Here is a 15,947-nt window from a genome sequence, read left to right on the forward strand (position 1 = left end):
GGCAGCAAGGTAGGAGGGCTGGGGAAGGGCTGGAAGGCAGTGAAGAGCTAGAAGGCAGTGAAGAGCTGGAGGGCCTAAGGACGCGACCAGACGACCCCGATCTTGTAAGGGGTCGCCAGACATGCGCGGTACGTCCTCGGAACACATTGCGTGCGTCCAAGAGACGATAAGACAGTGGGGACGACGAGTTGGGAAGGTGGTAGTATGTGAACAGACAACCCCGCTGTTATGTAGGGTCGTCTTGTGTACGTGCTTCGACCTCGGCACGCGTTTGGGGCGTCCGAGGTGGTCGAGGGCGGCGCAACGAGGTAGGGGAGCTGCGGTTGGGCTGGAAGGCGGTGATGTGGCGGGCAGGCCGTAGGGCAGGGTCGTCTGACGTGCACGGAACGCCCGCGGAACGCATTGCGTGCGTCCAAGAGGCGGTAGGGGGCGGCGCAGCGGAGTGTGGCTGGTCATTTACCTGGTGGAGCCCTCTCGGCCGTTCAACCCCTCGTTTCCTGCTCTCTACCGTCAACGGTGTATCCTGGGACGTGCCGTAGTGACGCTCGTGTTGCTGGTGACCTTGGAACGCCCTGGGATGGTGGTCGGGGCCTGCGCTGGCATCCTAGCGACACCGGGCGGCAAGTTGCTGGCACGGCGCGTCGCTCGCACGCTCGCTGCGCGATGGCCAGGTTGGCGGGATGTCGTGCGCATGTATCCCGAGGGCGGGCGCCGTCGCAAGCTGGACGATGCCCGAGGAGACGGCGCGGTAGTCTTCGCGTTCGTTGTCTCCGAAGCGCCAGTGGGCATGTCAGCGAGTGTTCGACAGTCGGTGGTCTGACAAGCCCGCGGCACGCATCGGATATGTGGTTGGCGCGGCACGAGTGTCTTGACGAGTGGTGTACTGAATGGCAGGAGGCAGTGGGCGCCGCACGAAAGGATGGGCGGACAAGATGGGCGGGCGAGAGGACGAACGGACGAGAGGAAGGGAATATGGGTGCACATGCAGATGGACGGGCGAGAGGGTGAGCGGACAAGCAAACGGGCGGGCGAGCGAGCGAGAGGACGAGAGGGTGAGAGGACGAGAAGAGGTACGGGCGAGGAGGTACGGGTGAGAGGAGGTACGGGCGAGAGGACGGGTGCACGCACACTGGCAGATGGGCGAGCGAGAGGGTGGGCGGAAGAGCAATGCGGAGACAGGCGGGTACGCGAGCGAACGAGTCGGCGGACTACAGGCCATGTACGTAGGTGAGCAGGCACGGCGGCGTTATTGAACCCGCTGGCAGAGGAACCAGTGACAGATGCGAAGCAGGGTGTGATCTGAGCATATATCGTCAAATGGCGACGTATGTATGTACTGGACCCGGATGTACGCGCCTGCATGCCTTAAATATCTCCATTCGCCGCACAGCCTATCCTTCCAATTTCGTTACCCTCGACTCCCAGCAAGGCCATCGTGGCAGGGCGCGGCGCGAGTGTCTTGATGCGTAGTTTCGGTGGTAGCAAGGAAACAGTTGTGGTGAGCGGTACCAGCAGCACGTCCGAACCCGAGTCGCGCAGTGCGTCCGGCGCTTGTTGCTGGTAAGTACGGTCACGCGGGTTTGTGGCGTGGGCTGAGCGCGTTTTGATTTGGTCAAGGAGTCGACGAGGTAGTCTCCCCAGGCAGACGTAGACAATTATTTCAACCTTCGTGCCTCAGGATATCCTTGTCTGAGGCGTGGGGACCGTCGCCGGGTGCAGATGCGCGTGTGTGGCGGGGGCGGTGTGACCGCCGACGAGGACGGCATCAGTCACATCTTGGTCACATCCTCGTCCGCTCCCCGACAGAGCTCACTGGCCCGCCACCTGCACGCCGAACCACCTACCGCGTCTCATGCATACCCACCCTCTGGCAGGTCGTGCACCACCGTTCCCCTGAAGGTCATACGCGTCACCGTCCCGTGTTCCTGCAGTCCGCCCACGTACACACAGAGACCTCCTCGGCGCGACTCGAGAAAAGCTCCATGTTTGAAATACCGGTTAGTACTCAGTCCTACCCATGTCGACAAAATGTGCAGACTCATACTGGTTCCAGTTGTTGCATTCTGGACCCTATTTTCCGGTTCTGGCCGCTGTCGTGCTCCACGCCCGCCTATCCTCTCCTCTCCACCTCCAGTCTGCTCATACGGTCTGCCATCCCATAAGAGCGCTTCAGTGTAGTCGCAAACTTCGGGGGAAATTGACGTACTTGGAGGCTTGTAGGGCAACGAGAGTCGTTCCGGTGAGTCTCGTTTGTTCTGTTGCATGTTTGTTCGAGCTTGATGAGATACTAGCATACTCAACAGGCTCCTACGTATACTGCGAGCCAGCCTACCATACATGTATCCCAAGATTGCAATCACATCTACCGTCACAACACCAGGAGGCACGAGGTTCGTTTGTCACCCCGGCTGGAGGCGTGATACTGACGGACACGGTTGCTTGATGAATGGTACGCGCGCTTCTTCTCCATCCCGTCAACCTCGCACTCAAAGACTCCCCGTATGACATCCATCCTGCACGCAGAATCACTGCGTATCTCAGGACTAGCTACGCACGGAAGGTCTGCTACGTACCTCTGATGACGCTCGATTCTCGCCCCCACTACTCCCCCGTCTCAGGCGACGGGCTGGTGCTGGCACACCGGGACGCCGCCGCTTCTCTTCAACCTTGCGGTCTCTTCGAGCTCTCGCGTTCGTCTTCCGGGTCATCAATACGCACCAATTCATCTACGCTCCCGCTGCCGTTGAACGTTGATCCTCGCATCTCCACGTCTCGCGCTGATCACGACTACTGATAAACATGTCAGCCTTCGGAACATCCGCGTCCTCCGGTGCTCTCGCAGGAAGAGCATCATACGGTCGTCAGATTCCGTTCTGCATCTTCGGAGCCTCGACTATCTGCACGTCGCGCGCAGAGCGGGACACCGTCTCCTGTACGTCACGATACCATCTGTGGGCGAGCGTCGTGCGTATGCTCCCTTAGTTGGACGCAGTGCGGCTGTCTCATGGGGCGTAGGCCGTGCATCAGGTCAAACCGCCAACACGAACACAAATAAGCGAAGTATCTCTCCGCTCTCGTCTGGCTGGACTGATCGCTACGATACAGCGTGGATCTTATACCCTACTCCGTACCCCGCATATACCGAACTTGTATGCCACCCAGAGGTCTCGCGAGGTTGTCTCCGCCCAACGAGTCTCAACACGAACGTCACGCCTGGCGAGAATCTCTTGCGGCTCATGCTTCCCGTTTGCCCTCTCGTACCCGACCCACAGCCAGGCTTCCGACCGATACACGAGCCCCATGGAGGGAACGCGTGTTCCGTCGACCGGCCACGTTCGTCGATCGCTGGGGATCCGTCACTCGCGAAGGACGTCTACGCCGTGGGCTGCCATTCCGCGGCTCTTGTCGCACGGCATAGAACTCCACCCTCGCCATCGGATGTGTATCTAGAACCGCGGACTCGTGTCCGTACTGCCTTTCTGCCGTGTGCGCACCGACCATGTTATGTTCTTTGTCGTACTAGTTGCGGCGATGCTCCGTGAATGTAAAATTGTTACGTTGCATCTATAGAAACCGCCGGATTGTACTACAGCAAGGAATTTGATCGGACCGCAGGTGATATCGACACCCTCCGCCCTCGTACTTGCTCATGCACTCATGCCTCATACGCTGTACGGCTCGATATAAACATTCTCCCGCAGATAGGTGTCCCCGGCGGAGTGCGCCGCGATACACGTATACGACTGGGAGATCTTCGTTCCATCGTAACAGTCGGAACTCGACATGCCTGGTAGGGAGTCGTCAACCGCGCAGGCGAGTCTAGAGGGCTTCAGCATCTCATCGTCCTCCGCCTTCGTGTGCGTTTTTCTCACCTCTTACTCTCATGGCTGAGAGTGACAACTGACCGATACGTCCTCTGCGGGGCTACACCGTACGAGTGAAGCGCATTGAATAGATATGATGATCATACACTGGCAGTCACACGCGGCGAGCCCTGCACGTTCACGAACGACCTCGCAAACATATTGTTCATCCTGTCCCCGTGTGCCACCCATAGTCCCGAATCCTAGTCCCACACGCCCTTTCTTCTTCCAGTCGGAGTCCCAGCGGCCCAAACGTTCTCGAACCGTGGCCTTCCGGCCGACCTTACGCAACGTGCAAGTGACGGTGCAACAGCGCCATCTCCAACCCTGGTCTCGACGTTCAAACGTTCAATAACGATGTACAGTAAGTAAGGTCTTCCAAATCCTCACAGCACTCAGCGCTCACATTGTCGAGATCTACACCTCGCTCATCCGTGCTCGCTTCGAGGAGCTGTACAACAACCTCTTCCGAGTCTTCCCTAGTACCGCCTTCGAGCCCGGCGTCGAGAAGGTCCTCCGTGACTTCCAAGACAAGTTGACAATAGCCAAGTCCACTAGAGCGGTTCAGCTCCCATCCTGCGGTATGGCCCGGGTCTTCCTCAAGGCGTGTGCAAGTTCAGCGCTGAGCAACAAGGCCAGGCTGCGCGGGCGGGTGGGTACACGAGCGAGGCGAGTGGGTGGGCAGGCCGACGAGCAGGCAAGCTGGCAAGCGGGTGCTGCGAGTGGACGAGCAGGAGAGCAGGAGAGCGTGCAAGGTGAATGCTGAGCCCACAAACATGACCGACGAATGGACCGCACCCCTGAGAACGCAACACACGATAACGGCGGGCACGTAGGGCGAATGCCTTACGCGCAAACGCAGCCGACGGGCGGAGCGTGGGCACGGGCGCGAGGGCGGGCGGGCAAGGCGGTGGACTGGCGGATGGGTGGGTACAAGACGGACTGGCGGGCAGGCAGATGGGCTCCTCTCCGTACGTGAACTGTCCCTAGAATGCTGACCAACTAATCATATGCACCAGGATTCACTCCCGCCAAACCCGTTCCCGCCGCGGCAGGCCTCTTGAACAAGCCAACACCGCTCGCACTGGGCCTCCACAAGCGGGACTCGTTCTCGTTCAGCTTCGCTCAGCCCACCGCCCGGTCCACGCCCGCCTCGCCAAGAAAGGCAAGGGAAAGGAAAAGGCGCACTCCGCCCTGCTCATCCTATCCACTACGAGCTCCACCTCGAGCTCAGACGCGAAGCCTGTCGTCTGCGATCGGGTGGCCGCCGAAGACGAGTGCGCACTCGGACGGGACCCAGCTCAACCCGTCGCTCTTGTCACTCTCGCTCGCCCTCCAGAAGCCAAACATGCCCATGCACTCACGCCCTGGCACCAGCATGGACTTCCATCCCAAGGCTGTCGCGACGAGAGGCGGGTTGCTCTGCACTAGCGGGTATACAGGCGGGCGACGGTGCGGGCAGCGAAGGCGAGCGCACAGGGTGAATGTCCGGCATGCAAGCTCGGCCGACAAACGGATCGCGCGCACGTAAGCTGAGGACGGGAGACGGCGACGATGGTAGGCAGGGCTAGGGCGTGCGCAACACGCCAACCGCGAGCGCACAAGGCCAGTGCCCCACGTACAAACACAGCCGACGAGCGCGCCGGGAGCTATACCTTCCCGCCAGTCGAGCCACACATGCGCCGCCCGGAGCAGGTTAGGAGGGCGCCGTCCCCCGTGGAGTACGACAGCCGGATCTACCCAGGATCGGAGGCTGCGTCGCCTGCGCCGTTCAATGTTGGTCGTCGGTTCTCGGTAAGCGCCGTTCGCATGGCGTCGCGCTCGCCCCCGGAGCCCCCGCACGCGCGCTTGACACTCGCTGTGCACCCTACGGCACGGGAGCGCAAGCTCTCTGGACCGGGTTACCCCCGCCGCCGTTGGCGCATCCAGGGGCATATGGGAGGGATAGGGATAGGCAAGTCCGTGCGCCGAAGGCGACAACGAGCTCGTCGCAGTCGATGTCGCGCGGGTCCGTGGCTGTGACGCACTTACACCCGTCCAACGAGGATTCTAGCCCGGAGTGACGCCGCTGCGACGGTCGACCGCATATCCCCGTCGTGCAGAGCGGAGGGGCTCACCTGGATCCGGCGACGAGCGGGCTGATGGCGCACCCACCACCGACGAAACATGACCAGGCGTACCAGAGCCCATTGGCGAACTACGCACGGCCACCCTTAGACGACCCCTGACGGACGCGTGGAGCCCGGGCACGAACCAAACGCGACCGACACGAAGGTGAGTCCATCCGCCTGCCCGACCACTTGCTCGTTCGCTCTCGCGCCCGTACGCCCGTTCACCGGCTCATTCGCCTGTTATCTCGCCTGTACCTACATCCTCTCGCTGCTCACTCTAGGCGTGCCTGCTCACACATCCTGACCTGCACGTCTATCCAAAAACAAGTCTGTAGATCTCGCAAACAGAAGTGTTTGTAGCTAAGCAGTACGTAGTACGGTATTCACCTCGCAATGTTATGTTATCTATTGGTGTAATATACATGAATGGCTGCTCTGCTGAAGGTTTGTAATTCACCGCAGAGACCGAAATGCGTTAGACAGTGAGGTGAATTAGGCACAAGTTAGGTGGGCTAGACGGGTTAGGACAAGTTAGACGCGGTGACACTTTCCTGATCGGGCCGCAGCGTTGCATTTGCATCTGGTCCCGCGTACAACGGGCCTATCCTAGCATTCCCCGAGCTGCCACGAAATCTCCGTCACACAATTGTGCTCGTTGTCCCAGGCCCAATGCCTGCATCGGCAAGATATCAAACTCCAGGTGAGGCTCGTACAGTGTGTAATCTTTTACCACTTACATACGCTGATCTCTGCCCTGCAAAGGGGGTACGAGCCTCTTCTCCCTGCAAGTGTGGCGACATCGTATGAAGGAATGGACGAAGGTGTTTCGTGCGAGCTAGCGGTATGTCTGAGCCGGCCTCGATGGATAACAATCTTACATGACTAGGCCCTCCCCCAGGAAGGCTTCCACAACGGGCTCGACAGTGCCGGTGAAGACTGGCATCCAGTTGAACAACGAGATCGACTTCCGGCCATCCACATACCGGAGGTACGCGTGTTGCCTTTCGCAGTGTTCGGAAGGGTTCATGACGAGCATCCTCGTCAACGCATGCAGCGACACTTGTCCACGTCTCCCGCACTAAGTCATCGAGCATATTCTGGAAGTTCTCTGGAATGATCTTCCGGCACTTCACGGTGTTGCCTTGTTTGCCATGCTTGGTACCACACTGCACGCCGCCTCTTCCCTTCAGCAAATACTAGTAGGCCCCGCGTCTTCACGCGCAAGAAATCCCTCGAGGGATATGCACGTATGCTCGTTCCGGAGCGAAACAGACCGTACTTCCATGGTGGCTTCAAGGAACTGGAACTGGTGGACGACCCCGCGAAACCATTCATATACGCCTGGGCAATCCACATTCCCTTACGCTTCCTCTCGGAAATAGAGTGCCTCACACTACGGCAACTCGATTGGCTGACTAATGGACCGCATCCCTTTTTCTTCGGACGTCTCTCCCACTGCACGAGCGTACTGTATCTAGCCCTCCATAATTGCCGCTTTCGCAGCGCATCAGAGTGGGACCGAGGGCGTGATCGCAAGAGGCGTTTACACCTGCATCATCGGCGGGCGGAGTGCGTGGACTCGGGACACGGATTGGCAGCGCTATACACGAACATACACGTCTCCAGCTCAGAAGCATGTTCGATCGGATATCCGCCACGACGCTCAGTGGTCGAAACAACCACGGGCACGCCAGGCTGTCCGGTGAGCGGGAGTTGACGTTCGTAAGTGTATAACCGTGCCATGAGAACCAAATGGCACGAACCCATGCATCCGGTGTCATCCTCGAGCGAGCGTCGAGTTCCGTCCGTCTACGCATCATCTTCGCTGTAATAGAAGCATGACGAATCCTCTCTATCGCGCGCACCTCATTCGTCGTCAGCCAACGGGTGACCCAAGTGGATTGAATGCGTACAGATACCATCATCGCTGGGCCTCAGCTGGCGGTTCATCGCATACGAACGCATCAGTGCATTGGGTTTCTACGCCCTTTGTCGGCGATACTGACGAACAGCACCAATCGAACATTCAAACCGTCCAGTCTTAGCAGAAATCCTGAACACCGCCTCCGAGTGAGAGGTGGTCTAGAAGACAGCGTCACGAAACTCACCAGGCTGCGTAGACCAGACTCGACCGTTATGATCTCACCCACTCTGCACGAGGGATGGTCAGCTGTTGAGGGAGGACCGTCGTACTTTGGATCGGAGCACGAGCAATGTATGGGACGTGCGGTCCTCCACTAGATGGCATCCGTTCGAGAGTACGCCAAGACGCTTGCGCCCTGATCAGCTGGCGAGAACAGACATCGAGGGTGCGAGCCCGCAGTCGCGCGGGAGATGATGACCTGTTCGTGGTGCATCTGTAGAGTACAGCCTTACCCCAGAAGAGCCAGCGCGAAACGCACGTTGCGTCACGGGTGGATCATACTCATGTCCGTCCGCCTCCTCAGCGTTGGCAAGCCGCAAGTTCGTACTGCGCTTGGATCGAAATTGAAAGGCTACAGTACGCGGCTGGCCGACGAGTGAGCGAGAGCGCGCTACTTGATTGAAATACATACAACGAGCGTTAGGAGGTCGCATACGGGTCTTGGGACGGGCGGACGTACCACTGCTAATGCCGACGTCGTTTCCATGCCCCTTGCCGCTTGCGTGGACCGGAGGACCTAACAGTGAGAAGAGCGGCGACGAACGAGTGATGTCCCTGCACGCAAAGACCGAACCATTTTCTTTTACTGAGCGACGGTGAATCATTCGACACAAGTTGAATTAACTCATCAATGAACAACTTACCTCCGGTATGTCTGATAGGACACGTAGCCTGTTCCAGCAATTCTCCTTCGGCTTCTGTCCAGTGGGTAGGGGCCTCAAGGTCGTACCACGCTTACAGCTCAGGCAGAGAGACTGTACGTAGTCCATCAAGTCTGGACTGAGAAGCACGAGTGTAACAGGGTACGGACAGCAGGGTTCGCGCATTCCAGTGTCGGTACCGTACATCGTCCCAGAAAGCTCGGAAAGGCATGCGTTGCGTAGCCACGATGAAGTAGAGTGGTGGCGATAACCGGAGGGAAAATGACGTGTCCGCTCGACAGGCTGGTTAGGGAGGACGCAGTTCAGCGGTTCGCTGCCAGCGACGGAGGGGAGTGTCGTTGTCGTCGCGGTCATCTACTAGTAGGAGAAAGAGTGAGTGTAAGAGCGTAGGCGGAACGTACGGATTCGCACACGCAGGTTCAGCACCAAAGCTGTCATTCTTACACGCTCACAGTGGAAGTCTACGACTCCGAGCTTGGAGTCCTGCAGAGCATGCGTGGGTGAGATGGATTGGAGATGGACAAACGGAGGAGAGAAGCGCTTAGCGCGCCTGTGGCGGCGGCGCAGGATCACTCTGTCAGTCAGGATGTCACGTCGCATCCGTCCCGCCCTCGCCCTCGCTCGCGTCCGCTCCCAAACATATCTAAGTAGCCTGTGCTTGTACTCTCTTGCTTACTGGCCCGCCACCCGCCCGCAGCGCCGACGACGACATCGGCCACTTCTCATTGCATGCGTACCCGCCCTTTCGCGATACCCGTTCCCCTGACTCGGAAGGCCACAGTACCCTGCAGTCTGAAGATCTGACCAACATGCAAAGGCCGAAAAGCTCCATAGTCAGCTCTTCCCAGGTCTCATATATATGTATACAGTGTGCAGATTCTTACACACCCCTTCTACAATCTAGTCGTCCAACGCGTCTCGGGCCCCATCCTCCGTTCCGGCGCTGGCCGCTGTCTTATTGCGTATGCTCGAGCCATTCATCGAGCGAAGGAACCCGATCCTAAGAATCATGGACGTCTCAGGGTATGGACACAAGGACGTGGGGACATACGACATGTAATACCGTAATCTTCCATGAAAGCGAGCAAGCGAGCAACTTGTGACGCCGAGACGACAGGGCAGACTCGCGAGCGATGCGTGCACTCGACAGGCTGGTCGGCGAGGGCGCAGATCGCTGCCAGTTGGCGGCCGCGCAGGGAGGTGTCATCTAGTAAGTTTAGGAAGAAATAGTCAGAGAGTACGCGGAGACGGGGATGACATGCAGATGCAGACATACGACTGTTGCTACAGCCAGCATTGATCCTACGCCCTTCGTCCAGTGTGGGAGCCCAAGAGCTTCAAGTCCTGCAGAGCACTGCTGACCGTGAGATGGGCCAGCTAGGCAGAGGGGAGACCGCCGAGTGATGCGTCGCGTGCACCTGGCTGGCCGGCCGAGTTCAGTGAGATAGGCTACCAGCATAAGAGGGTGGTGTCCACGGCCGACGGCAGTCCCAAGGCTGGCGCCCTCACGCGCACGCCGTGGCGGGTGTCGACAGGCAGTGTGGCGACTTGCACTGGAGGCGGCGCGCGAAAGGTTCTTGACGCTGTGTAGTCTCTGGGCGTCAGCGCTTACAGAGCTTGCTATGACTTTTCGTGAGATCCGCGGCCGGATGATTCGTGTCTAACTCGTCGGCGCGCAAGGCTGTGAGCACTCGGTGTGCTCGCGCTGGCTACGTGCCTTACTACGGACGCCGTGTACTCCGCAGTGTAACCGTCTGAGTCCTTCAATAAAGACCCCATGACGGCCGTAGGACGTAGGATGCACCTCGTCAGTGCTTGACAACTGTTCGGGTCTCAGGCTTGTGGTAATCAGCGATTGTGCGGTACGTACTGACGGTCGCATCTTCATGACCGTCATATCCGCGTTACTAACGTCTGAATTATACTGCTTTAGGGGCAAGTTCGTTTGCAGTGGTGCTCGCAATCTGTCGAGGACTTACAGAATCGAACAATGAGAAAGTGTGTCATTTATCGCAGCCATCTCGCCGAGACGACTCGGAGTCGATCTCTCGTATAACCCTTGAGCGTCCCGGGCATTCGGTCGGCGAACATCTGACCTGCAAGGGGGTGTAAGATTGCTTCCAGCTCTCGTTGTCAGCCTCGTGTCCCTGCACATACTAGTACGCTTAGTCTGCGGCTGCCTGCCTTAAGTCATTAGGTGAGCTCGGTCTCTCAACTTCCATGGCATACAAGCGCATACGTTCGTCCCTTATGCCTCGCGAACCTCCCGACGGGTCGTCGGCGGCCGACTCATCTGCAAGGCAGACAACTCGTCTACTACTTGCGGGTGGGACTTATACGACGGTGCTCGTTTTACACGCGCATGCGTTGCAGTTATCTCTCCGGTGCGTCATCAGATTATATGCATTGTCTGGTACTCACCGCAGAATCCAGACTGAGAAACGGCCAGGCGCCGGTGCGAGCGACTGTTATTGAACCATCGCGAATGCACCTGGTCAAAATGACGGTCGCTACACACAACCTATACATGCTGCGTACGTACCATCCCTCACTCCCAACATCGAGCTCTGAATGCGCGACCGTGCCACTTCGCCAGCCTTCCCCAGCGTTTACAAGCTCCTGCTCATCGAGGCAGCATACGAACGAGAGAGAAGCGGTTTTAGGCCACCGCAATCGTTAGACTAGAAGACAGAAGCTAGGCGGGCTCAGTTCACGCATACCGCCTCTCGCGTGTCCTCACAAGCGCTCCGGTAGTGTCCACCCTGTGCACCTATTGTAGGTGACGCCTGTGATGGGCATGTTCCGGAACTGCGTGAGGAAGCCGCAGAGCTGGTGTGGGACGACGCCCAGCATGGGTTCGCCGCCTTGGTTCTGTGGCGGAGGGGCGGGCGCGTTATGCTGAAAGCCCGAGCGATGAGAGGAGATCACGGCTGTAGCGCTCGAACGTACCCGTCAGGGTGCTGCAGGAGCGAGACGAGCACCTTTACCGCGGTTGAAATGACGATCGATGCCAGGCCAGGCCTAGTGACGGTACACATCTGGTCGAGCGTCCTGTCAGTCAACGACTGCATACAAGGAGGTCAGCGGGTTTATTCGAGCATACAGCCGCCAAGCACGCGCGTCCGCAGGCGCGACGATATCGTTGCAGTAGTAGCACCCAAGGCGGTTCCCCTTCGCGAGCGTCGCACAGACGCCGTAGCACATGACGAGGAAGGTGTCGAACCCGAGCGCGGCGTTCAGGACGACCTTGCCCTTGGCCGCGCCCATCAAGGTCGGGAGCCGCCTGCTCTCGCGCGAGTCCATGAGCAGGAAGACGACGTTGTGCTCGTTCACGAGCTTCTCGAGCGCGGCCACGTCCTTCTTCGCCTGCTCGACGGACGCGGGTGGGATCGGGTGGCCCGGCATCGGGATACTTAGGTTGTGGCCGGAGGAGTTCTGTCGCGGGCGTAGGGTGAGACTCGACAAGACGAACAGATGGACAGGGTTGCACGTACGACGCCGGGGAAGATCTTCTTGAGCCGCTCGGCGGCGCACGCCGCCTTGGGCTTTGCGCCGTCCAGACAGTCCCCGAACTCGAACAGCGGCTGGCGAGCGGAGTCCACGAAGGTGATGGTGCGAACACCCCAGCCCTGTCGCACAAACGCCGGTGTCAGCATGAAACCAAAGAGTAATGATAGAAATCGCATCATCAACGTACGCGCCACATAGCACCCGAGCGTGCCACCCAAGAGGAGACACCGCGTGTTCGCAACCTTCCCGAGGTCAAGCGCAGGCAGAATGCGCCACACACGAGCTTCAGGTCCACAGCCTGGTCCGCGAGCTTTTCGCATACACGCGTGAGCATACAACCTACCCCGCATCTGAGTGGATAGCTCCCCTGGTCGGGTCCATCATTGGCGCCAAGTCGGCCACGCGCGGACCCAGCTTACAGTACCTTGGATGTTCTTCTCCCAGCCCACCGCCGCCGGCTTCTCCGCCTTCGCCGCGACGTCGCCGGTGCCCTGGGAGACGACGCCGACGCGGCTCTTGAACGGGGCGCTAGAGGGGCGCTCGGAGTCACGCCAGCATAGGATGCGGTACGACGGCGCGAGGTGGAGGGTATGGAGGTAGATCAGGAGGTTGCGGAGTGGCCAGCTGGGGTTGGAGGGCATCGCGGAGGGGTCGAGGAAGGCGATGGTGCGCTGCTCGGGGGCGATGTTGGCGAAGAATTGGTCGTACTCTTCCACCGGGGCGATCTCGGGCTCGTCGCTGCCTGCCTTCGGCCGTACGAGGAAGAAAGCTCGTGGAGAAGCTAGTTGTGTCGCTTTAATCGCGGGCAGTTGGATACGTGGTTCGTCAATACGTGCTAGAGAAATGGAGTAGATGAACAGATGACGTACGAAGGAGTCGCTGAACTCTTCAAACGCGAGTTTCCAGTCTTCCTGGATTTCCCATGCCGGCTTGGCTACGAAGGTGGGGAAGGCGAACCAGTAATAGTACTTGTACTTCTTGAGATCTGCGAAGGTGATGAGTAGAAAGCGGCTGAGCTGCGCCGTCGAGCGGTCCACCATTGTGGTCTTCCAGATCTATGGAGAATGGTTGTCAGGCTGAGATCGTTGGTTGAACGCGCACATGTGAGGCCACTGAATCATACACATCCAGGGGTTATTGAAGCAGCGTGCCACAGGGTGCACGAAGAAGGGTGCTGAAAGAGAGAGATACCGAAGGGGCGAAGACTGTCATTCCCTTCAATACTCGCAGAAGCGGCAAAACATTGCCGCGCCGGTGTCAAATGACGTGCGCCAGTCGACCGGTCGTAGACCCTCTCGCGAAGCTAGCATACAGCGAGCCCATCGCCAACCTGTCAGCTATGGAACCGAGGGAGCATCACCAGCATTGACACTGTCTCACCCGAGCAGGCAAACGGTAAGAATCGGTGTTCAAGTTGCGCCATCACGGTCGCGGACGCCGTACCGCGGCAGAAGACTCGAGGAGTACGAGGTCTGTAGTCTCTCTGGCAATGCTCGCGCAGCCTTGGTGGCCTGGTGACAATAGCAGTACTGCGACATTGTAACTGATACTAATTCATGGCAGTATTTCGGTACGTTCAGACACGAGAGCAAGGATCCTAACGCTCATCGCCATCCTGCTAACCGGAAAGCCAGGAGATCGGGCTCATCGACAACTCCTTGAATGACGCATCTACTGAAGACGCAGTACAGTCCCACATACACCGCATATGCGCGTAGGTCCATGGGCAGCGGGAGAGATTCAGAGCGGAACAAACACATACCTCGTCCGTCACTTGGGCAAATAGCGCGGTCTTGTCTGCTGCTTTTAAGTGTTCGACGGTGTTGTAGTTCTTGAACACGCCAGTCACCAATGCTGAATGAGCTGGTGGTCTGCCAAACACAGGTCACGCGTCCGCTCGAGGGGTACAGCTGTACAGTTCGACGCCACTCACTTATCAGCCTTCAAGCTTCAAGCTTCAAGAACGGCTCGCCACCGACTGTGAGCTTACATCCGAGCGCTATTTCAGCGCCAGACTCGCAATCCTTGACGGATCGACCGTCCGCATACAGGCCATGGGTCGTTACGGCGTTGTCAGAGAGCACATCGATCCTGAAGTCCGTGTGCGCGAGCCAGAATGCCAGTTGGACGAGAGATGAGAACAGCGCAAATTGTACGATGGGCATGAGGTCTGAGTAGACGGTCCGTCGTAGCAGTCCCGATGGGGAGTGTTGTGCAGTCGCGCGACGAAGGATGTAAGGTGGGGTGAGGAAGGGCTGAGGCTGAGGCTCAGGCCAACCCACGCGTCGAGAAACGCTCACGTGATGGCTAATGCGCCCGCGTTCTCTGAACAGGGAATGCCGACGGCCCCTCTTCCTCCTAAGTAGCGTCAGCATTTTTCTGCACTATCTTAGATTACGACAAGCGCAGGACGTGCTGCCCGGGCTCGAATCACCTCCCATAGACGACCTCAGCCAAATTTCAGCTCCTGCGCCTATGACTCCTACGTAGGGCTCAGGCTCAGCTACGTACATCGCGCTTGTCTCTTCTCTGGAGGCTCCACATTGCGGCGTATCTCGCTCAGCCTTGTTGACGGGTCATGAAAGCGCCTGAATACCCTCGCTCACTCTCTCAGGGCGCATATAGCGACCGTATCAAGTCCAGGTATGCTCAGTGCCGAATGACAGCATCCGGGATTCTGGAGCAACGCAGCGTGTGGATGAATAAGTGGCTAGCGAGTACTCATACTCTGTCTTTGACTGCGTCTCAGCGAACGTTCCAGTGACAACAGGCCCGGATCGCACGCGAAGAAACCAGTATCGTAGTCGCATATCCTGAGCGCGTTCCCTACGTCTTCCGGAGCATACGCATAACGACACGCATCTCGAACTGTCTACGCGAGACACTGTCTTCTGGATATGGGAGTCTGGGCACAATCAACCGAATCACTGCCTCGCGTCGCTCACGAAAGGCGCCGATGCGTACCTCAACTCATGCGAACAGCGAGCCCCGTGTGTCGAGTGGAGTTGGTCGGCCCACTCCTTGCAAGTCTCTCGCTGTGGTCAGTATTTGCTCGAAGAGTTTTCCATGGCTGACGTTCACCCTCGCTACCAGCCGAAGCCGCGTCCTCTTCTCCATGATCCGTGACGAGAGCGGTGGGCGCAACACAGGTTGTTTCTGGGTAAGTTCGACAGCTGCTAGGCTTACTGGTGTCTCTGAGGGCTTTGGCAGTGCTATGAGTTCACTAACCCGGTATATCCTCCGTCGACTTGGACCGATATTTGCTGGCGCTACTCTCTGTGGTGCAATAGACATGCGTGCTATGCACTTTTACAACTGACGCTTCACAGATCCGTCTACTCACCACCGTAACTGGCGTGAGGTGCAACGATGATCCCGCTAACAGCGGCAGTACAGCCAGTACAGTACCCACTGGTACTAGCAACATGAGATCAAGACTGCCTCGTATACGCTGGCGATGGACCTGATTGCAACTGCTGCCAGTGAGTCTATCTCTTTACTGATGTCTTCTTCATGGCAGCGACTTCGCCTCCAAGAGGACTTCGCATATGCAGGACGTATCTAGACTGAATCGCCGGAGCGTCAGGCGGCGTCACAAGAGCCTCCGTACGTCGAATCGCCATCATCCAACTTAAGCATCATGATCCGAGCTGATCCA

At 58.3% G+C, this 15,947-nt stretch overlaps 5 protein-coding genes across 5 annotated transcripts; 3 read left to right on the top strand and 2 right to left on the bottom strand.

Annotated features, from left to right (window-relative positions):
* Positions 1-261: 261 nt before the first annotated feature.
* B0H18DRAFT_651436 (uncharacterized protein) lies at positions 262-1,611 on the bottom strand. The gene has a single exon (XM_048038961.1). The coding sequence runs from the start codon at positions 1,360-1,362 to the stop codon at positions 511-513; it is 852 nt and encodes a 283-aa protein (XP_047889403.1). The 5' UTR covers positions 1,363-1,611; the 3' UTR covers positions 262-510.
* Positions 1,513-3,550, top strand: B0H18DRAFT_651967 (uncharacterized protein). Its single transcript, XM_048038966.1, has 8 exons — positions 1,513-1,560; positions 1,618-1,997; positions 2,054-2,146; positions 2,213-2,239; positions 2,304-2,390; positions 2,807-2,964; positions 3,028-3,051; positions 3,104-3,550. The coding sequence occupies exons 2-8, from the start codon at positions 1,720-1,722 to the stop codon at positions 3,448-3,450; spliced, it is 1,014 nt and encodes a 337-aa protein (XP_047889404.1). The 5' UTR covers positions 1,513-1,560; positions 1,618-1,719; the 3' UTR covers positions 3,451-3,550.
* On the top strand, positions 3,535-3,866 carry B0H18DRAFT_651473 (uncharacterized protein). Its single transcript, XM_048038962.1, has one exon. The coding sequence runs from the start codon at positions 3,650-3,652 to the stop codon at positions 3,821-3,823; it is 174 nt and encodes a 57-aa protein (XP_047889405.1). The 5' UTR covers positions 3,535-3,649; the 3' UTR covers positions 3,824-3,866.
* Positions 3,867-5,540: 1,674 nt separating this feature from the next.
* Positions 5,541-6,091, top strand: B0H18DRAFT_1122611 (uncharacterized protein; the record flags this gene model as incomplete). Its single annotated transcript, XM_048034544.1, has 2 exons — positions 5,541-5,825; positions 5,966-6,091. The coding sequence occupies 2 exons, from the start codon at positions 5,541-5,543 to the stop codon at positions 6,089-6,091; spliced, it is 411 nt and encodes a 136-aa protein (XP_047889406.1).
* A 7,607-nt stretch (positions 6,092-13,698) lies between these two features.
* Positions 13,699-14,454, bottom strand: B0H18DRAFT_957615 (uncharacterized protein; the record flags this gene model as incomplete). The annotated part of the gene is made up of 3 exons (XM_048042588.1): positions 13,699-13,818; positions 14,052-14,152; positions 14,280-14,454. The coding sequence occupies 3 exons, from the start codon at positions 14,452-14,454 to the stop codon at positions 13,699-13,701; spliced, it is 396 nt and encodes a 131-aa protein (XP_047889407.1).
* Positions 14,455-15,947: the final 1,493 nt, after the last annotated feature.

This window comes from Fomitopsis serialis (assembly GCF_022376445.1).
Source record: "Fomitopsis serialis strain Sig1Antser10 chromosome Unknown B0H18scaffold_80, whole genome shotgun sequence".
NCBI classification, from domain to species: Eukaryota; Fungi; Basidiomycota; class Agaricomycetes; order Polyporales; family Fomitopsidaceae; genus Fomitopsis; species Fomitopsis serialis.